Source organism: Phodopus roborovskii, unplaced genomic scaffold (assembly GCF_943737965.1).
Source record: "Phodopus roborovskii unplaced genomic scaffold, PHOROB, whole genome shotgun sequence".
In the NCBI taxonomy this organism is placed as follows: domain Eukaryota; kingdom Metazoa; phylum Chordata; class Mammalia; order Rodentia; family Cricetidae; genus Phodopus; species Phodopus roborovskii.
In genome coordinates this window covers 45885828-45909279 of record NW_026126433.1, presented here as the reverse complement: position 1 = coordinate 45909279, position 23452 = coordinate 45885828, and the positions used below count along the sequence as shown (strand labels likewise).

The 23452-nt window shown below is 41.7% G+C and overlaps 1 protein-coding gene across 4 annotated transcripts in view; it reads left to right on the top strand.

The window, feature by feature from the left end:
- Pld5 (phospholipase D family member 5) overlaps nucleotides 1–23452 on the top strand; it is a 297142-nt gene that overhangs the window by 123814 nt on the left and 149876 nt on the right. For 2 of the 4 annotated variants that reach the window (XM_051186375.1, XM_051186374.1), the window contains exon 2: nucleotides 6121–6257. In XM_051186375.1, coding sequence (XP_051042332.1) covers nucleotides 6121–6257 — 137 coding nt within the window. Of the gene's footprint in view, nucleotides 1–6120; nucleotides 6265–23452 lie in introns of all 4 variants that reach the window. The other 2 variants (XM_051186376.1, XM_051186377.1) reach the window with 1 other exon arrangement.

Sequence of the window (23452 nt, the reverse complement as noted above, 5' to 3'; positions counted from 1 at the left end):
ATTTATTTATTTATGTAAGTACATGGGTGGGCATGCCATGGTGAGCATGTGGACATCAGAGAAACAGCTCAAGGGAGCTGAATCTCTCCTTCCATCATGAGAGTTCTGGGCTTGGTACCACATGTTATAGGACCCCCTCCCTAATCTTGGCATTAAGGAGTCTGTCTCTCTTTAATCCTATCATGGGTCAAAGTTTATTCTACTGGTTCTTTTCAAGTGGCATCTCCTACAGGTGGCTGACTCACACATGTTTGCTAATCCATTCTCAGCTCAAAACTCGGGGAGACTTTCTGAAGCTCTTCAAAGCTTTTCTGTGAGTGCTCTCTCCTGCTTTGGCCTTTCTGAACTCCCAGCTTTCTCCCCTTGGCTTAGATTCCTGGACTATCCCTGCTCCCCCTTTGCTCTACTGTTCACTGGGCTCATTCAGTGTTCATCTGGTTTGTAGCAGCACCCATGCTAGGCTAGGTTGCTGCCTATATTATATACGACTAGTTAAGCCTTGGGAGAAAATTAGCATACTTCAGGGATGGGCTGCAGGGGATAGGAGTATTGTAGTGATGACCTGAAAGAATATGAAGGTGAGGTAGTGTCCCCAGAAAAGATTCCCCCAAAGTCCTTACACAGTATATGGTCTAGATGTTCTTATTGCTTCTACAAAGACGTCATTATCCTGCAACTTGGTAAGTCACCAGAAGAAATAGCGCTGGGCTTTCCTGGTAATATGTTTTTCTGGGAACATAACTAAGAACTCAATGTATAATATGACCTGAGTTACAGGAATATCATATAGACCCAGTTACGCCATGATGTCACAACACAGAGCCAAATGTTCAACCTCAGTTTCTACACTGATAGAGCACTTTGAAGTTCTGTTGACCACAACTAATAGCAATAAGAAAATAACAAGGTTTAATGTGAAGTCAAAAATGAAGACATCAAACTGAAAAGCATAAAGAAAAATATTTGAATCTATAAAACATATCTGAATACTTGAATCTAGAGACCCCAATTAAATACCCAAACTATGTCCAACTTGTTGGATCGCCTTTGTTGTTGGATCACTCAAATGTCTTTCAGTCTTTGTTGGCATACCTCTACTTGGAAAATATTTTTTCTAGACCCACTAGCTTTGCAGGAATACATAAGCGTTAGATATATAAAATGTGTTGTATTTTTAAGACTTTACTGTGTTTTTTAAAAACATGTCATTTTGCTTTTAAAATAACTTGTAATTATATAGACTGAGCAGGTTATATTTAGAAACATATGTATAGATGTATACATATGTGCATGCAGTCACAATTAATGAAAGAAGTGGCTATGAATTTGAAGGAAAGTAGAGAGGGATATATGGAAAAGTTTGCAGGGAGAGAAGGAAAATGAGAAATATTGTAATTATATTAAAAACTCAAAAATAAAAAATGTAAGGAGTAAGGTTTTTCCTCCTGATGCTGGTCTTGTCCCGCCGCCGCACCAGCCCCAAATAACACACCGAGACTCTGTATTTGATATAATGCTGTTAGCCAGGTACTAATTTCTTATAGGCTAGCTCTGTCTTAATTATTGACCCATTTCTGTTAATCTAATATTTCCAAGTGGTCTCATCTTACTGGGGAGTGGACCCAGACCTCTGTTCTTTCCAGTCTCTCCATCTTGACTCCTCCTTCCTCTTCCTATTTCCTCCTTGTCTCCTAGACCCACCTGTCTTGCTTTTCTATTGGCCAACAGTGCTTTATTCATTAACCAGTATAAGAAACATATTTACAGAATGACATCTCCCATCAAAAAAAGAACTTTTTTTTCAAATTTATTTAATTTAGTAACAATCTTATTTTACATATCAAGCCCAGTTCCCTCTCCCTTCTATCCTCCCATCCCCCAACCCTCCCCCAAACCCACCACCCACTCAGTCACCAAGGATGGTGAGGCCTTCCATGGGGGATAATCAAAGTCTGCCACATCATTTAGGGGAGGGCCTAGGCCCTCCTCCATATATCTGAGCTGAAAGAATGTCCCTCCATAGGGAATGGGCTCTCAATGTTCATGTGTGCACTAGGGATAAGTACTGGTTCAACTTGTAAATAAATGAAAGGTAATATGAATTTTTAAATATAGCTTTAAGTTAATGGGTGAAAATCCTTCAGCACTTGTTAAATAATATAAAAGCCTAATTAGAGACATATATTATTTCTAAATCTCAAGCATAATACTCTGTCTCTAGTCAGAGGTTTTATATCTCTATTTCTTATTTGAAGTAGAGTACCTATAGTAAAAATATCACATTTAAATACTTTGAATGTTAGCATAATTGTATGTATTTCTTGACCAAGAAAGTAATCCATTTCCATTTGTAAGAGAACCCTGACTGGTTAGTTAAAATTTCATTTTCTTTCCATATGTTGAGCTAATCAATGAAGATTGGATTATATGCATGTTTATTGGTTCTCCTTAGAACTTTATTTGTTTGGACTCAGTTAAATAAAAACATAAAAATATAGTTCATACCAGTTTCTAGAATGATCTATTCAGGAGTTAAAATGAATAATTCTCTTTATAACCTGACGTTTGGTCTCATGAAACTTTTTTTTTTTTATAACCAAGTCCATTTAAATGAAAACAAAGATTTATAGACAATATTTGGGAATTTGGGCGTCGTTCTTTCCAAACTACTTCTTTCTGGTAAGGGGCGCTGTCATGGGGGATTCTAAGAAGATTCAGAAATCCTGGCTGTAGTCTGCAAGGCTGCTTTGTCCAGCTGTTTTGAATGTAGGATCACCTGGTACTCTGTTTCAGGCAGTCTGGCTTGATCAAACCACATTAGTCTGGAAGGAATCCACAGCTTTTCATTTTCTGTGGAAACAAAAATAGAAATCCTTTTCCCCAGTAACTTGTCCTTGAACTTAAATTTTGGAGTCAAAGCATTTTTTTATTTAATTTATTATTTTACATGTCGATCCAAGTTCCCTCTCTCCCTTTTACCCTCTCTGCCCTCTCACATGCACCCTAACCACCCTCCCCTCCCACCCCCCCACCCCAATTCCATATGTAGGGCAATACCATCCAGTTGGGGTCATGTAGATCTGATAGGTCATGTGAAGGGACTAGGGCTTCTCTCCTGTCTCTAGGTTAAGGCAGTTATCCCTCCATGGGGGATGTGTTCCTAAGGTCCTTTTGTGCACCAGGGATACATACTGGCTCCACTGTCTGAGGACCCTTAGACTGCTCAGTCCTTCTGGCTGAGACCCATGTTTAGGGGGACCTGAGTCAGTCCCATGTTGGCTTCCCAGCTATCAGTCTAGTGGCCGTTAGCTCCTCCTTGTTCAGGAAAGCTGTCTCTATGTGTTTCTGCAGCCTGGTCTTGTCCTCTCCATCTGCATCTGGGTTCTAGTTTGACTCGGTGTTTATGTATGGGTGTTTGCGCCTGTTTCCAACAGACATTAGTTGAGGGCTCCATGGATAAGTTAGTTGTTGATCTCACTATCCGGGAAGGGCATTTATGGTAGCCTTTCTACGGATGCTCAAATTGTTAGTTGGCGGCAGTCTTGTAGTTCTCTAGACCTTTCTTTGTGTTCAATTTTATCTTCAAACCACACAATCATTTGAACAAAATCTTTTAGTGATGAGATAGAAATTACATGAACTAAATGCCTTAGTGAGAACCCATTTTGCTTGGGTATAGTATTCCAAGGACACATTTTAAAATGAGGACCAGAGTCAGATTTCTCTTCTTTCACAAAGTAAAATGAAAATACCAGTTAAAATGCTCTCCCAGAATTTAATAACATAGCATTAAATTAATAGACATTAATGGAAGGGTGAAGGGTTATTACATCAAAGACTGTCCAATAGCAAACAAAATTAGGTAAAGTTTTCATTTACTGCTTTGTCGTGACATTGAGAACAAAGAGAAACAAATCAATATTGTTGCAGTTTAAGCATTTAACATTCACTAGGACTCATTTGCCAAGCCCCGAGTCTGTACCTGATATGGTGTATTAAATATGCTGGTGTCTACAGGCTTATTTTTTAGATAATATTTAATTTTATTGCCCAGGTTTAGCTCCACATCCCTGAGACTTTTAATGAATGAATAACTTCATATTATTTTAGATGCCTCAGTATTTGTTTATTTCTGTGCACTTTCACTTCTAGTGAAAGTGTACGAAATGAATCCCAGCACATGAGAGGATTATGCATTTGAAGCCAATCTAGGATCATGAATTAGAGTCCAGATTGGGTAGTAGAATGAGACTCTGTCCTAGATGCAAAAACAACTACCACCAGTAGCCTTTATTTTTACTTAATAATGGGCCCAGAGTTCCAGAATAGTCATGTTTCTAGCTACTGCTGTTGATCTCTTACTGTGTCTAGTTTAAAAATAAAACATACAATAGGTGTTTGTCTAGCCAAAAACATTGTGTCCAGTCTTTATTGTCCATAACTTGGGTACCAATGGCACTCCTGGAGCCTATCCTTTCAGCACAAAGGACCACTGTGGGTTCATTGCAGCCTGTGGGACCAACAGCTGCACTGAACTTACTACAAATGTGCATCCTTGGAAGTCTACCTAGGCCAACTGAATCAGAAATACTGCAAGGAAGCCCAGATATATCTACTATAATAAGACCTTTAGGTAATTTTAATCTATGTTCAAGTTTAGAAATGTCCATCTAATATTTTCAGTTCTGAGACTGTACTAGAATAATTTCTCAAAAATTATATCTCAGAGGCTGAGGCAGGAGGATAACAAATTCAAGACCTACCCATGATGCAGACAACCTTGAATGAAACCCTGTTCCATATTAAAAATACAGAAAGAACTGGGTATGTTGCTCAGTGGCAGGGCACCTGCCTAGTATGTGCAAGGTCCTGGCTTCAATCCCCAGAACCATGGAAAAAGAAGGCAGGGTTTAGTGGTACATTCCTTTAATCCCAGCACTTGGGAGTAACAGGTAGGTAGATCTCTGTGAGTTCAAAGCTAGCCTGGTCTACAAAGTGAGTGAGTTCTGGATAATCAGAGATACACAGTAAGACCATGTCTAAAAAGGGAGAGAAAGACGGAGAAGAAAAATAACCCAGTGTCCTTTCTTATGCTGTTTTTCATTCTTTCTCTGTCTCCTTCCACAACCAATATATAAATAAACCAAAAACAACATTCTGATGCTTTTGGTTTCTTCACATGTTTATCTTGTTTCCCTAGAATGTTGGGGGTAGCCCGCAGAGCTGGGTCTCAAGAGTGACCTGTGTTCATTGAGTGTACCACCTAAGTATGGCACAGGTAGTCTACAGAAAACATCTCATTTCACTGACTTTAATTCTTCATTGCAACCTTAAACATCAGCTGTTTTTGTTGTCCAAGTTTTGTTTTACAAGCAAGAAAGATGAAACAAAGACAAAGGTCATAAACCATTCCTGGCTGAGCCTTCTTGCTGCATCTTGCCAGAGACAAAGATTCTCTCTAGGACTTTCAAGGTCTCCTCTCTGATTAAGATGGGTCTTCTCACACAACCTAATTGTCTTCTAAAAGACTCTGGCTCCAAAAGCTATCATTGTGGTGGGAGTGGGGTGGGGTGACATTTTAACATGAATTTGAGAGTTGTACATTCAGAGGGCTTCAGAGGGAAAGCAGGCAAAAACTATTCATCCATGTGCCCACAACTCTCAACCAGTTACTACCTTCTACTACCTTTAGTCAGAGATAGGGGCACCTGCAATTACACCGATTGAACCTGAAGATGGAGACAATTAGTGGTTTTGACAGGAGTTCAGCTTCTAATTGAATATCAAGTGTGTGAATGTTATTCATGACATCGAGTGAAGAAATGTGTTGCCATCACCATTGTTTGTAGATTGTGGTTGGAAAGGAGGATAGGCTGGTTCTGAAGCCTGGGTACCACTGTGAGTTGTATAGCATGCCATAACATAATCTGCTAGGGGTTGAAGACTCTATTGAGGGATAAACATAAAAACTTTGAGTGTTTTCTCCCAAAGAGTGACCCCTTTCTAGAAACCATGTATTAACAATTCCTAAGGACATGCAGTATTGTTTTGAAAAGTCCCAGGGCTTGCGTATCTTCATGCCCTCTGCCCCTGATGGTTCTTTCCCCCGTTGCCTTCCAGTCACAGCAGAAGTGCATTGTGATCTTCGCCCTGGTCTGCTGCTTTGCAGTTCTGGTCGCACTGATATTTTCAGCCGTGGACATCATGGGAGAAGATGAAGACGGACTCTCAGAGAAAAATTGCCAAAATAAATGTCGGTAAGAGGTAACAACCAAAAATTCTCTTTTAGGGGGTGGGTGAGAAAGTCAGGGAGGGGCCTGGGCAGGGACAAGAGAAATGTCTACTGGGATCTGTTTTCATCAAGGCTTAGCAGAGGCCTCCCTCCCTCCGCAGAGAAGCTTGCATTTGTTAGGTCAGGCACTAAGCAAGATGAATGATTTCATCCGCTTGACACCCTGGCCGTAGTCTACACAGAGAGGTGGTTGACCAAAGGAAATATCTGACAGGCAGCATTTCTGGAGACTTTTGTGTATGACGTTTCGATTCACACCCTGATAAAGTCTACTGAGGATGGACAGAGAACAAGTTCTAGTTGTTTATGCAGTAGACGTTAACACATGTGTCCCAGGGTACATTGTATCATGTAAGGACAGGAGCTCCCCCAGTTGGCTACCCATAGCTTAGCACATGGTTGGTTGTGTGTGTATTTATTTTAATCTAGACTCTACAATGGCTTTAGTAACCACAAGGCTTATTTGAAATTTCAGTAATTCATATATGTCAGGGGTCCTATAAGATTCATTGCCTACTGGCAGATATTTGAACACACCGTGCTGTTCACATGGTGATGAAATCAAATAAGGACGTGTTTCTCAGAACATGTCTCCCTTTTTCCCACTGAACCATTTTACTTTTTAAAGTTTTGAGGTTGGGTATTGAAGTAGAGACATAAGAAGCTGTCGTCGACATCAAACTAGCAAGCATGATGCTCATGCTAATATAGAAACTACAGTTCAAACTCCAGCTTTGCTTCATAACAGCTATCAGAATTCATAGCCTCAGTTCAGCTTTCCAGTGACATGTGCTTAAAAGAGATCATGTGGGCAGCAGGGTAGTAGTGAGTACTCACATTTTCCCCTGGATATTTTGCCTTGAAGTTGAATATTCTATCATAAGAAATGTTCCCAAAAAGCAACGAACTTCCCCACTACCTTTGATCCATTGCAGTCTAGTTACCAGGCAACCGGTATTATATACAAAGCGAAGAGCACAAGAAATAGCCACCCACTTTGGATTTTTAACCTAGTATTAGAGATGTGTCCCATAAATATATTTTTTTATTGTGCTAATAGGAGAACAGTTGAACTGGGATCATTAGTTTTTAAAAGCAATAGCATAATGGCACATGGCTGTTGTCTTCTGCTGTTTGTCACACATCAAATAGGAGCACCATTGGACTAGGGGACAGGAACAGACAAATAGCTACTGAGTAGAAGCACTGTGCTTTCCTCTTCCACCCCACTCTGAAGTGGAAATCTCTTAGTACTTTAAGTACAAATCCCAGTATCTAGAAAGAAATTGTACACAGGTCAAGCTATAAAACTCCCTTAAGGAAAAATATCCCTGCATTTTCAAACCTCATTAATGGGTGGTGGTGGGCTTCAAAAACAACAACAAAAGATGTAGTTATAATTGCCCTTTGTTTCACTTAGAAGGTATTCTTTACTCAATTTGTGCTCTTTAAATTTTTTATTAATTTTTTCATACATATTTTTGGTCATATTATTCCCCCCCCTACTCCTCCCAGATCCTGCCCAACAGGAAGGAGAATGAGTGGAGACTAGACTATTTTCTGGGTGGTGTAGCACTGAGTCCGCAGATTTTAGATATCTAGTTATCAAGATAGAAAACAGTACCAGGGTCAAATTCCAGAGGCACAGGTTAAAAGGAGATTATTTTGTTGTTTTCCTGTATTTTGTTTTTGTTTTGTTGCACTATGTTTGATGGTGATGGTGTGTTGTGGGGGGTGGTAAATGTAGACTCTTTGCTGTATGAATGTAGACTCTGGTTACTACATGGTTACATGATATAACCATCCCTGTAGATGACCGTACCTTCCAGAGCCATCTACTCCCCAAATATTTCATCTACAGACTTCTTCCCATGGTCTGCATTTCTAATTTTTTTTCCTACACAGTCAGCCTTCTTGTTGCTTTTTGTGCATCTTACAAGGCACATCTTGCTCTCCACCCTCACCCCTCCACTGGGAGGTCTCTGCTTCCCCTCCTCTCTCCAGTGCACGGGAGTAAGAGTCAGGGTCCCTGTGAGGCCTTATACCTGGATTCAGTCCCCTCCTACCATTGTTCCATCTTTTCTGATCATTTCCACTTGAATGTCATGAATTTCCTTACAGCATCTACTCCCCCTTTCTGTCACCATCAGTGACATTGCCTTCTGACTTCTGTGGTTTGCTTCTTTGTTTGTGTCTAGCCTCTGGCCTCATCCCTCACCAACATCCTTAGTAACTTCAAAGTGTCCTATCCCGTACTGAGCCCTACCATTACTTAGCCCATACCTCACTTCTGAACCAACTTGCCAGCAAAGTACCCTCCTCCAAGTTAGGAAAATGCAGGAAATGACGGGGGCTTTGAAATAATAAGGATCTGGGCTTAAACTGCCTTCTATCCTCTCTGGGTTCTGTTTGCTTGGGTGCAGAATTAAGTCCCTCATCTACTATGAGAAACCCCAAGGACTTAGCAAGGAGTTCTGAGACAATGCAGTGAGTCTGTTGTGATAGACCATGGGCCAGAACTATAATGGGCATGTCCAAGGCATGTGGGGAATGACCTGACACAGTGCAAAAAAAAAAAAAAAGAAAGAAAGAAAGAAAGACAAAAAAGGTATCTGTCCTTGGATTCTCCACCCCTCAGATGGGTTAAGGTGATTTTAGTCTCAGTTCCCTTAAAAATGGCTGAAATTATCAAGTCTGTCCTACAAGGTCTATGTGGATCCAGTGAGTTGCCTAAATCCACTGGGGGCCAGTGATCATCTAAGTTATTGTTTAGCTGCCTGAACCATCACTGGAGACAGCAGGCCTGACCTGGTGGTGCAGGGAGTTGGTTTCCTGGACAAGTTGCTACAAGTTATTGCCAGAGTTGAGTTGTGTTCTCACTATGGAATGGCTGTTATCCCTTTGTATATTCAGTCTTCATTCCACCAACTTTCCCCTGTACTTACCTGTTCATTTGCTTGCTTGTTTTTTAAGAAAAGGTCTTGTAACCTACTCTGGCCTTGCCCTGCTAGTGTTCCTGCCTGTGCCTCCCAAGCACATGAGCTACCACACTGGCCAAGCTCTTCTGTTAGACCACATCCCCATGCTTCCTCCGGCGTCAAGAGTGGCTTGCCTTCTTGAAGCATGCTGTTAGCGTTTATCCTGATCCTCCCATCCTTGTCCTCAGAGTGTTTGGGTTCCATGTGCTCTAGCTCTTTTCCCTCCAGGCACAGATGCCAATGGTAAAAATGACCAGGCTGTTCCAACAGAGAAACACCCCTGAGTTCCTGAGACTGATGTGGCTCAGCAGAAGGAAATGCTCTGGCCTGCAGGTGCTCCCCAGAAAGTCCTCATCAGCTTCAGCTTCTAACTTATTCAGGCTCCTCTCCCCACCTCATCCCTCCTCTGGCTCTTTTCAGACTTCACTCTATGGTGACACTCATTGTGTCAAGTAAAGTGACACTACTCTCAATGGCTGTGATCTCCAGAGGTACAGTTTTTCTGTAGGCTTCTCTACTTTTTGTATTGTTACCAGAAACAGAGCCATGTGCCCAGTGTAACCTTTGCTGGGATCTGTTACTTAGAAATCAAACTTTCCATGTTTGTCTGTCTGCTTACTCCTGAAAGTTGAAAGCAGCCTGGCAGCTGGCAGCTCTCTTCTCCGTGTTTTGACAGCCTCTCCCCAAGTTCTTTTCATGCCATGCTCTTCTCCAAATATCTCTCTGTAATTCGTCTTGTTCGGCTTGCTAGCCCATCTGTCCTGTAATGGATCTTGGGTCTGAATCTCACACTGCTCAGTCAGCTGTCCCAACTCTTACACTTTTGTTAATGTATCTTGCCATGATCTGTTCTGTCTGCCTTGCTTTATTCCTTTGTCCCACGGCTTACTTTTCTCATGTGTGACTGGACTAACAGGAGATACCCATACACTCACCCATCATTTTCCCATGTAGATCTATAAAATGCAAATTGTTCAAAAACTGTCCTCCCCATTCCTTCTGTTTAATTTTAAGAATGGAATCTTACTGCATTACCCAGGCAGCTTATTCTTGTGGTTTGGTTCGAGTCCCTCTGCTGTTTTTTCTTTTGAGACCTGCCTTCTCATCATCTCAACACTCCTGGTTCAGATTGCCACTCAATTTGATTATCAGTATTTTTCCTACTTTCCTACTTCCTACATACAGTTGGTGTACATGGTCAATTCTTCCGTGGCAACACTGGCTTCTGTTAGTGCCTCATTGCATACATGAAAACAAAAAAAATTCCTGAAAACAAGAACCCCATTGTCATCTACACCCCTGTTATCTTACATAGTACTTTATCACTCAACACTAAGCTTTTAATAGGAAATAATTTTCATCTGATCCAGGTAGAAATTACTGGAATAGTACTGTTTGTTGGGGTAATATGTGAGACTTGGGTTAATTTTTTGTATGCCCATAATGAAATTTTCTGTAGGGTAGGTAACAACTGATTATGAAAGCAAAGACTAAAGTGTACATGATACAACTAGCAGATGTCATGTAACCATACAAAGTTATGATAGCTGCTTCTTGATGGCAGAGTGACAAAGAAATAGCTTGAAGACCACAACAAGAGGATCCTTGCTTAAGCAAGAGGGAAGGAGAAAAAATGGCTCCTGAAAGTGATCCTCTGACCTCCACATACACATAGTGGTACACCCCTGCACACATGTGTTCACACACCTCTGTACACAGGTATGCAGGCAGACATGGTGCTGAAGAAAGAGCTCAGAGTTCTACAACTTGATCTGAAAGCAACAGAAGCAACTGTGTGCTACACTGGGCATAGCTTGAGCATATAAGACCTCAAAGTCTCCCCCCACAGTGATGTACTTCCTCCAACAAGGCCACACCTATTCCACAAGGCCACCTAATACTAATGCTGCTCCCAATGGGCCAAGCATTCAAAAACATGAGTCTGTGGGGGCCAATGCTATTCAAACCACCACAAGCTCCTTGTAGATTGTGGCTCCTGTAGATTGTAGGATCAATGGATCTCAGGAAGACTGTGACTAATGTGCCCTGTACTTGACTGTTATTGTGACCAGTATGACAAGTTCTTCTCCTAAAGGCAACTTTCTCCCTTAACCTGGGACCAAGTGCAGAAGATCTCATGAAGGAATAGGGTTTGTGCATCACTGGCTAACCTCACGTGGCAGTAGGTGAGAGCTAATCCCTAAAAATCAGAGCCAGCAGGATCAGGGAGAAACTGTTCAGAGCTGCATCTTGGTCAATCACAGACAGAGGGACTTCTATGTTATTTCATGTGTAGAGGAATTGCTAAAATTAAATTGAATAATTTAAGGTTATATTTTTTCTGTCATTAAGTAAATAATTTTCAACAATAATTAGAAAAAGAATATAAAAGCTTAATTCTAAATGAAGGCAAAGAGAAGCCTCCAAACACATTTCAGAACAGACATTTTAATTCTATAAACTTGACTTTCATACATAACAGCACATATTAACATTTTTATTTCACCATTGAGCCCAATAAAATTCATATTTTCTAAATAGAAGATACTTTTGCTAGTAGTCATACTCAGAAAATGATGTTTATATAGCCCCCAGCTAAAAAATTTTGAGATTATTTTAAATAATACCTTATCTTCAACATGTTGTGCCTTAAAAGGGGAAATCCAAGTGAGTGTTACACTTCCTGGTGGTCTATAATTACCACTCAGGGAAGTAGCAGAAGCTAATTATTTCAAAGTTTTGATTTTAATGAAACTTAATATACAACTAATGATGCTGACATTTCCTGTTGCTGGGTTGGTTCTCCAAGAAGATTATTTGAATATGGTATACATTTCTCAAAAAGTTCACTGCATCTTTATAAGCAGAGCCATACCTGATAATCATGACTAATGACAAGAACAGCTGTCAGCAGCAGACATCAAGGACAGTAGCTCTTTGCAGACATTCATAGGATGCCAAGGAGAACCAAGGCTTAAGTAGAAGAAGCAAAAACACTGACAGAAAATATTGCTGTTGCTATATTATGCATCCCTGTGAAGGTCAAAGCATGCATGCAGAGGTCAGAGGATAACTTGTAGGAGTCAGTTTCTTCCCACACTTTCAAATTTGGGTTGCCAGCCTTGGTTTCAAATGCCTTTATCAGCTGAACAATCTCACCAGCCCCTTACTGCATCATTTAAGCCAGAGATTTATTTGAGGGACTGGTTAGAAGATTATTTTTCTCTATGAAGTTAATTTTCTTGGAAATTCCACAGGAATCCCTCTGCTCCCCTATGTGCAATGTTCTGCACACATCTCTGCCATCACTATCAGTTCCGGGTCTAGATGTTGCCTTTCTTTACCAATGTCCACCCACTGCTCTGGTTACTCCACATAACTTCCTGAGCCCCACGAACACCAGATCTCAGAGCCTGCCTGTGCATCACTTTCTTGGCTGAATGTGCCTCTCTGCCTATCTCCATTTTACAAGCCTCATAGGAGACAACCTTACTTTAAGATGTGTGCTCAGGCTCCCTTGCTTCGTGGGGGCTTCCATGCTGCCTATAGCTGACCTCTGCCAGAAGGCCCTTGCTGCTGACAGACACCAGTGTTTGCTGTGGAATAATCCTTCTGTACACTGTGAATATGTATTACTCCCATTGGTTTAATAAACAAGCTGACTGACAGCTGAACAGGGTAAAGTTAGGTGGGAAAATCAAACTGAGAATGAAGGGATGAGGAAAGGCAGAGTCAGGAATCTCCAACCAGATGCTGAGGGAGCAGGAGACCAATGTGTCATGCTAATAAAGGTACTGTCATGTGGCAGAGCCTAAATAAAGACTATGGATTAACTTAAAATGTAGGAGTTAGTTTGCCTGAGCTGTTGGCTGAGCATTAATAATTAATATTAAGCCTTTGACTGGTTATTTGGGAACTGGCTGGTGGGACAGAAAAGTCAAACTACAAGTGTTATTTAGGGTTTTCATTCCCAGCCCTTCAACTCATCTCCATCTCCATGGGAATCTTGTGTTGCAAAATAGGTATCTTGATGTTAGTGAAAATTCCCATTAGAAATCTGGACTAGGTAGGTGTGGTCATGCATGGCAGTAATTCCAGCACACAAGAGGTTAAGGCAGAGGATCATAAATTCAAAACCAACCTGGACTAGAGGGCTAAAAGCGTCCTTAAGGGGGGAGAGAGAGAGAGAGAAAGACAGAAAGAGAGAGAGACAGAGAGAGAGAGAGAGAATAAAGAAATATTAGTAAAAGAAGGAGGGAAGGGGAAAGAGATGAGAAATGAACAAACAAAAAGAACAGTAGACACTTTCAGTTCAGCCCACAACATTAACTGAGCTGTTGGATGTAAGCAGTCGTGAGTGTGGTATCATCTCCTTCATGTTGCTGTTTATTTTGTTTGTTATTAAACAAAACAAACAAAACAAACCACAGAAGCATGGATAAGAGGGAGACTTTCCTCCCCACTTTAGTAATACTGGGCCTTGGACGTTCTAGAACTCCCAAAGCATTCACATCAATGCCGTTTGATCTCTCAAAATGATATTAAATGAGTATTGAGTTTGGCTCTTGCTTTGTGGTAAGTGAAAGTTGAATCAAGGGATGATTTAACAATTTAAGACACACTCAGTTGGAGTGGAGTCAATCTAGACTAGACATGTAACATTGCAAATTCATTCTATTGCTTTGTATCTCTTGCAATTCCTTTCCGGTTTAGGAATCGATAATTACACCCAAGGTGAGTTTGGATCCCCAGCATTCAAATTAAAGTCAGTGTAGCAATGCACATCTGTAATCCCAGCAACAGGAAACAGGAGGATCCCAGGCTCACAAGCCAGCCGGTGCCAGCCCAGAAAGAGCACAGGTTAAATCACACACACACACACACACACACACACACACACACACACACACACACACCACAAAAGTGGAAGGCAATAAGGGGCCCCACTGTCTTTCAATGACCTCCATAGGTACACCCTCAGGTAAGTACCCTTGCACACACACATACACACACACACAGAGAGAGAGAGAGAGAGAGAGAGAGAGAGAGAGAGAGAGAGAGAGAGATTACAACTTCAGAGTGCAGTTTTTATCCTTATTAAAACAATTTCCCTTTAGAAGTTGTTCTTCCTCTTCTTTCTTCCTCTCACTTTTTTACTTCTTCTGGCATTTGCCTGACAGGGAGACTAGACAAGCCTTCTCATATATATGCTTAATCACCCCTTATCTGATTGACTCTTGACTCTTTGGTTCCTATTACAACTGTGGCAAAAAAAAAAAAAAAAAAAAATGGAGAAGTGACATTTGTCTTTGTGAACATTATCATCAAATTTGCATTCCTTGTTTGAGCCAGAGATGCTTGCCATGCCCAGGAGGACACACTCCTTGTTACTGCAAACACTTGAGAGAACACATCCGAATCACTGCATTGTAAGCTGTCTGCTCTTCCAGACAGCTTCCTTATCTTATCAACATTTGAGTTTCTGGTGACTGTGACATTACCAGAGTGTTTGGAGGATCAAAGTGCTGAGGACAAAGGAAATAAAAACCTATACATGGACATACTATGTCTTCTAATAGTGCCCACAAAGAGTGGGCAGTCAAATCAATTACAAACTAGACTATAGAAAGAAGAACAAGGTGGTATGAAAAGAAAAAGAAACTGCTTAGGGAAGGAAATCCTCACATTATTGCTGAACTAGTTGAGAAAACCTATTCTGGGTTTGTATTTTCTGTTTGAAAAAAAAAAGCAACCATTTAAGACAGCCCATCAAATCTCCTCTCAACCTAAACTATGTAAAGTAATACTATGTACGGTAAACTAATACCCGAAGATCAAGGGAGTTGGTGGAATGTTTCATTAACATGTCTGCAAAATGCCCAACCATACCTTCAGAATTTTTAAGCCTTTGGGGTTATGTGTCAAAGTTTAACTGATGGATGGGATGGGTTCTCTGTCAAGAAGGTCTGTTGTGGAGGGTCTGTGTTAAATCTAAAGTTACAAAGAGAAACTTAGTCACTACCATTAAGACTATCTGAGATGGATGAGTTCAGACATGCATTCATCACCCATCACCTTGTAAACATTTTAAATGGACAGATAGCCACTGCCAAGGACACACAGGAAGGAGCTGATGGCTCGAGGGAGCAGCCAGGCTGGCCACTGGATTGAAATGCTGCTGCCCATTTCTTAATGGGAGCCACAGCAAAGACTTGATGAGATACAAGATCAGCTCTAAAAATAGCAAGCAACGGGCTCTGTGCTAGAGTGCAGAATGCAAGCAAGATGCAAAGGAAGAGGGATAGACTATGATCACTATAGAGGACCAAACACTTCAGACTTAGAGACCTGGACTTCACTTTAAAACTCATGGAGAGCCCCTAGACAGTTGAGAATACAGAGCTGGAGGACAGGAGAGTTGACTCTGATTAGCAGCACTTGTCGATCTTGCAGAGAACTCAGATCTGCTCCCCAGCACCCACCTGGTAACTCATACCTCTCCATAACTCCAGTTTCAGGAAATCCAGTGCCTCCTTCTGATCTCTGTTGGTGACAGGTACACACATGGTGTACCAACATACTTGTAGGCAAAACATCTGCACATATAAAATAAATCTTTTAGAAAAAAATTGAATATAATATGGACACAATTCTATTTGCTTTTCTGAAGCCAGGAGTAGAGATGATAAACAATCTAGTAATTTTCATGGCCATATGTAAGAAACTAAAAAAAATAAAATAAAAATGTGTCTTTTCATGCTTTGATTGGGCTAGAAGCCACATGGTGCATCCACGCACAAATGGAACTGCTACCTAACTGGGAACTCAGAATCAGCCTAGGGACCCAGAATCAGCATTCATTGCTACCCAAAGGAAGAGTAACTCGAGCAATAACAGTGACAATGCTACTTCTCATTTGTTTTAAAAGTAACAGCTAGGTTTGACGCCCAGAATCCTGAAAGTCTTTTTTCACTCTCCTGGCTTCCTGGAAAAAAAAAAACTCAAAGTAAACAGATTCATTGAAGGAAAAGCTATAGCAAATATACTGAAATGGAGAAGCAGGGAGTCACGGAATATATGAGACACGAGGAAGCCAAAGGTGGCGGGCTTAAACTTCACCTTCATTAGGAGAGAAGGAAATGGGGCCTGGTGTGGGGGCAAGCCTAGAGGGAGAGGCAATTATTATTAGGAAGATAGGATGGGCTGGAGAGACAGAAAGGAATGCGATTCTATGGGATTTGCATAAGGCCCAGAAACAGATATGTCCTTACGTAGTTACAGTCCTGTCTTCTCTTTGATAGTCCTCTTTGGTGGGCCAAATGAATTCTGAAGAGAGCCTCTCCCTGTGCATGGTGGCTGGGAGGCAAACATGACAAGACTAGTTTTGAGGCAGCTTCTAAGGCTGCATTATGAGCATGCCATTCTTTGTGGTATCTTTTTTCTGAGCCCCAACAGCAGGATGGTTTGGAATAAATAGAAGATGGACAAGGTAGGTGATTTAATTTCTGATCAGAAGAAGCACTGCAACTATGATACAGTAAGACTCTATCTTGAGTTCTTGGCTCTTGGTATAACTTTGAAATGGCTTTCCATTGTGAATGTACTCTTTCAGAACAAACATGGCCATGTGTGTGTCTTCCCCAGTGTCAGCATTTACTGAGAAGCAGTAAGCTACATTGGATTTGTTGGCTACAATTTTCCAAGTAGTCCAGATTTCCTTTGATAGCTGGCTAGGGCAAACTCAAGTTCTTTTATCCCAATCTGATTATATCTCTGACTGCACATGAAACATCACACAGTAAATCTCTCCGTGTTTATATACATGCATAGGTTGTAGAATGGCTTCAAGGAGTTCAAGATCAGAGAAAGAGAGGCAGAGAGTTTCTTGAGAGGCAGAGGAGACTGGTATTGGAGCAAAGCAAGTATCTGTGGCAATTAGATGAGGAATCTTTTTCGAAGTCTGCTGGAGACACAACTGAAAATTCAAGCCATGCCTTAGGGTTGAGCTGGGCTGTCTAGGGAAGCTACAGGATCATGGCAGCCATAGAGTCAAAGGGGAGGACCAAGCTGAAGACTCTGGAACAGATGGAGTACTCCTGAGTTCTTTATGTACACACTGGGTGATCAGATGCCAGACCAGTGATGGTTGTTGCTATCACAGTGATTACTGTCCTCTCAATGGAGTCCAGGTGAAGGCGCTGTGCATTTTCCTTCATCTGGTGTGTCCAGTAAGCCCTCAGGCCTGGTTTGCTAGATATGATTTTAATATACCAATGTGCTCACATAGCACAGATTCACTTTGGCCAACTACTAGGATGGCAGTCTTCTGAGTTTTAGTAACAAGTCAACTGCCATTGCCTCGTGGATGATGCAGGACAGATGGCGTTATTTGTGTGCTCACCAGGTGCAGTTATTCTGCCTGGATTTGTACTCAAATGGGGCTAAATGCTGCAAATAGTCTTCCAGGGCAAGGCTTGGCCTGAAAACCCACTATTTCATGTGATAGAAACTCACTTAGAGCATGGCATAGACTGGCTCAGCATTCTAAATAGTTTTTGAGAGCTTCAGGACTTCAAGGAAAAGGCATGCCTCCTGAGAGGTCCTATGAGCTTATATCTCTGTCACTCTTATTTATTATCTTATTACTCTAGATGCCAAAGACTTCAGGCTCCAGGTATGATGAGATGTGTTTGCTGTATATCAAGGATAGGTACCTAAGAAGAACTGGCACCCTTATTCCTGAGCATGAAAGATTAAAGCTTGTGTGCATGTGCGTGCGTACGTGTGTGTGTGTGTGTGTGTGTGTGTGTGTGTGTGTGTGTGTGTGTGTATGTGTGTGGTCATTCTTCAGTTGACTTTGCACTTAGTGTTTTTGAGAAAGAGTCTCATTGATTTGGCTAGACTGCATGACCAGCAAGCTACAGGGATCCTTCCTTCTCTGCCTTCCCAGTGCTGAGTTTAAAGACACATTGATGCTATCCCAGGTTCTTGCACAGACACTAGGGATCAGACTCAGGTCCTTGTGCTTGTACAGCCAGCACTCTATCGAGCAAGCCATTTCCCCAGCCATGAGTTGTAAGCACCCGTAGACACAAAATTCCTACCCATGGCATCAGCCCATCCATCATTTGGGCCTCAGCCTTCCTCTCAAAGCAGATGGTTGAGTATAGGGAGTGCACATAGAACCTGCAACAGACTGGGCAATAACCCTCTAGACTCTAGATTCTTAGAAACCCTGCTTATTTTTTTGTGGATGATATTCTAGAGGTAGGGCATATTTTCTACCTTTATGTAAAGTAAACATTTTATCAATGCAAGTATGTGCTCCACAGCCTACTTACCTTTTGTTTAGCAAGGAGTAATTGAGACCATTTCTGCTTAGCATGCAAACTATTTTTGTAATGGAAATGCAGTTCTGCCTTTGATCGCTGTAATGAAACTGGCTTGCATTTTATTTTCCCAGACTGACTTTATCTAGCTTTATTATTGTGTCATGGACTTGGACTCAGTACTCTCTTTACACTTTAAGGCACTTCCATTTCCTAAAAATAGTCCTGAGGGTTGCCTTTCCGTGCAGTCACAACAAATTGCTCTGTGAGGAAGCAGAGGGCAAAACCTGTTCTCATCTTTCTCAGTCAAATTTTTGTTTCCCATTTGATGTATTTGGTAAAGTTAAAGATCTCAGCACACACCAGGCAGTGGTGGGTCACACCTTTGTTCCCAGCCCAGGAGGATCTCTGTGAGTTCGAGGCCAGCCTGCTCTACAGAGTGAGTTCCGGGACAGGCTGCAAAGCTACATAGAGAAATCCTGTCTCAACCCTCCCCACCCCCCAAAAAAGACCTTAGTGCTTGATTCCCAAGATCTGACTGAGGATATATGCATTCTCTTCCTTTGAAAATAGAATGCTTCTCCAGGATTCAACCTGGGACACACTCCATTTGCTGACTTTTTATTTCTTTCTAAATGATCTGGCCATTTAGCCAACCTCTGACCCTAGACTTAATTCATTAAAATAGTTCAGGGCTAGAAGAGGCCAAATCTTGTTAAAATGAAGTTTTTGTTCTACTGTTACACTAGAAGCAAAAGTAAATGTTGTGATGTGGTTTCTTACCAGGTAAGGGCTTTCAAGTTGACAAGTAGACTTCTGAACAGGGGCAGAACAGTGAATTCCTGAACAGTGAATTCAGGAAAAGCTGCAGGCTTTGCTAGCACAGGGCCACCTGGGCTCTGTTGTGTCCCCTCTATCAGAGTTACCCGATAGATATAGAAGGCAGAGCAGAGCCGTAAGTGGCGCTGTCCCCTGGTCTCAGCACTCAGGAGGCTGCCTGTTGATAGACTGGAAAGTGGCTGTCAGATGTCTTCTTTGGAAATGGCATTAGTTCACTGACTTCAAAGGAGGAAGGTGAAAAACCTAAGAGAGAATTAACCAGCCTAGGTGCCTCAAGCCACACTCGGTCCTTTGACTTGTGGAGTAAAATCCCAAATTAACAGCCATCTGAGGCTTCCTCTCCTCCCTTCTCCTTGTTTTCCCTGCACACTTTCACTTTCATCTGTTTTGTTTTTAACTAAATAAGCCCTTTTTATGGCACAAAATTTCTATCACTAAAAAGAAATAACAACCTTTGACTTGGCTCATCTTGTACTAGTGTGTGCCGCCAAGCCTGATAATTTGAGTTCCACACACACTCGAGTCCTTGCACACATATACACTAAATGCAGTTAAAAAAAACAATAGAAATAATAACAATATGTGCCAGATATTTTGTTCACTCAACGATTTACTAAGTTTCAAACAAGGCCAGACTTTGTCCAGTGGAAAAGAAGGATCTGGGGAGAAGTCAGACGAGACAAGTAAGATATCACTGTCCTGGGGACCTTAGTCTAGCAGGGGAAGACTGAGAAGAGACCAGAAGAGATTAGTGGATAAAAGGCAGACATGGAGATGGATGGGTAAGTGATGCTAAAGATTGAAAAGCTGTACAAGGAAGAAAACACCTGTGTAAGCAGGGAGGGGATCCACAATTTTGTATATAAATTCATTTTTAACCGAAGATTTAGAAACCTCAATGTAAGATTAATTTCTTTCCTTATCAAGCAGAGAATATTTGCCCATTCATTTAAAGGAGGCACTTTGGTATTGACTGACAGAGGATTCAGAGGCACTGCTGGGGATGCTCCCATGTTCCTATGTCTCTGAGCAAGAACTGAGCAAAGACTCACAGTTGCAACAGAAACAAAGGCAATTTATTAAGTGACAGACATTTCCAGGGCTAGAAAGATGTGCCAGTCAGTAAAGTGCTTGCAGTGCAAACCTGACATGGACACCCTAGAGTCTATATAAAATGCCTGGCAGGGTGGGATACACCTCTTATTGCAGCTCTGGAATGAAAGACCTGGGAAGATTCCTAGAGCTTGCTGGTTAGTCATTGAACAAAAGCAGTTAGCTCCAGGTCCAGTGAGAGGTTGTCTCAAAACATACATTGAAGAATGGTTGAGGAAGATGCCTAGCATTGACCTTTGACCTCTGATGCATACATATGCACACAAGTGTGTGTATAAAAAACAAAACAGGAAATGAGGAAATAAAATGAGAGAGAAAGTTAGTTCACTTCCAAGGGAAAGAAGTCAAGAGGAAAGTTTAAGAGCTCAAAATGGCCTGGCTACAAAGGATGGCACTTTCATGTCATAATGAGGACCTTGGGGTCATGTTCATGATTTCAGGTGCTCTGCTGCATACAATTAATTCTGTATACAGTTTCATGCTTGCACATGTCATTAACATTTTTACATCTCCACCAGAGAGTATACATAAAATATTCCAAGCCTGTAGACAGTGAAACGTATGGGGAGAGGCAGCTACTGTACATACATCATCCTCAGAGTTGGTGAGGACTGGACCCAGACATGAAAGAGGTGACTGTCAAGGAAAGAAGATTCTAGAAGGAGTGGGGAGAAATATGGCTGGCATATTGGAAGAATAGCAGGTAGATGGTGTGGCCACAACAGAATGAGTGTTCACATGACATGGGGTTCAATCTGTGAGTCTTGACCCCTTTGGAGATTGAAGGACCCTTGTACAAGGGTAGCCTAAGACCATCAGAAAACCAGATATTTACATTATGATTCATGATAGTAGCAAAATTATAGTTATGAAGTAGCAATGAATATAGCTTTATGATTGGAGGTCACCACAACATGAGGATCTGTGTTAAAGGGTTTCAGCATTAGAAAGGGTGAGAACAACTGCGTCTATAGTATTGTATCTGGCAGATAACCAAGGCTACAGAGCAGTGGGATCATTGCCTTCAAAGAGCCATTATTCCAGCATCCCTGTCAAATTATAAGACCTTCTTGGAGTAACTTAGGGACACCCCTAGGAGGCTGTATCAGAGACCTGTGTTGCTGTGATAAAATAGCTAAGATACCCACCTTAGAGGATGAAGGATAAGCAGATGTGGTGGCTGGTGCCTGCAATCCCAGCACTGAGTAGGCTGCAGCAAGAGCATTGTTGTGAGTTCTAGGCATCTTGTACTGTGTGGCAAAACCCTGTTCCCCCATGCCTGCTAAAAGGAAATGATGTATTTTGGCTTAAAGTTTCACAGTACCTTATATAACTATGGAGAGTGAGAGTGAAAATGTGTGGTGTCATAATGTCCCCTTTCAGGGCATGACCCCATTGACCTTATTTCCTACTACTGGTAGATGGCACCATCTTTTAAACGTCCCACTGACCCCATATAGCAACAGGCTGGGGTCCAAAATGTCTAACACATGTTACATGTTACATGTTACATGGGTGACAAGTAAGAACTGAATGACAGAAGTGGTCCTCAGGGTCTTTGTGACACCGATATCTGTCCTGCGAACACATAATCACACTATTTTGCATTGCATTCTACTGCCCCTGACACTTTGATGAGCAGACTATATTTTGGCTTGTTAAATTCATCAAGGTTTTATAGTGAAAAAGAGAAATTTGTAAATGACTGATTATGGAATGCTTTATTCTATGCTGAGTCATTTGCAAATTAGTCAGTTTAAACATCTTTGATGAGGGGATCTTTTTCTCAACTCTTGAGATAATGATTCTCAGCTGTGTCTCAGAGTCACCTAAAGAGCTTGAAAACATGCTATTCAGTTTCATGCCCCACCCCCCTGAAGGTAGAGCAGGGGATCTTTCTCCCAAGTTGCCCTCAAAGTTCCAACAGGGATGAGAACCCATACCCAAATCACTGGACTGAATATGGCTGTCAACTTCCTATAGGCTAGTGCCAATAGACTTTTTAAATCTATCAGTATGTTGGTATATGACTTGTCTTTAAAGGTCAGATATTAAAACATCCCATCCCCTCATCTCATCTCAGCTTAATTTATGACTCGTTCACACACCTCAGGTCCAAAACCAGGGCTGGCACATGGTCCAACTTCTGTCTGTGTGCAACATCCATTCCAGTGGCTTGTGTTGGTGATAGCTCTCCTGATACAGATCTAAGGCTTCTGAAACTAGAAGTCTTTTTGTGGCCCCACTCCTGAGGCACCACCCCTCCCCCAGCTCTGCCTGGTCCCTCCACTGATGTGTCTATGTCAGCTTACAATAATGGCAACTGACTGTATGTTGCCATTTCAGTTAGAAGGCCTGTGAGGAAATGCAGGCTTCAATGTGTCTAGACAGAGTGTCCCCAAGTTACATGTGAGAGTCATACTCCATACCTCACTGTGCCTGTGGTCTCACAATTGATGTTTAAGTTCTGGCAGTACTTAGCAGGTGCGGCAGCAGGGAAGTCTGAAAGTTAGCAAAGCTCACCTCCCCTACAGCAAGGGAAGCACATAGCTTCTCAAGGTCCCAGAGTCTTCAAAACACACATGTGTGCTGCAGACCACCTTGCTTGCCCTGCCTCCCTTAGTCATAATGGCAAGGAGTGCTTATAAACCAAGCCCCTTCTTAACTCTGTCCCCACAGCCCTGGGACGCATCATTTGTCTGTCTAATTGCCACTATTACTCCCCTCCCCGACCTTTTCTCTGCTTCTTCCTAGGCAAGCCACTTTTCTAGAATATTCCACCGTCCCTGTTCCACAGCTATCCTTCAAATGACAGATAAAGTTTCTATTATAAACAAAACTTTTTGCTAGTTTGGTCTGGGGTCTCCTGTAATCCGGGATGACTTGGAACTCACTAGATA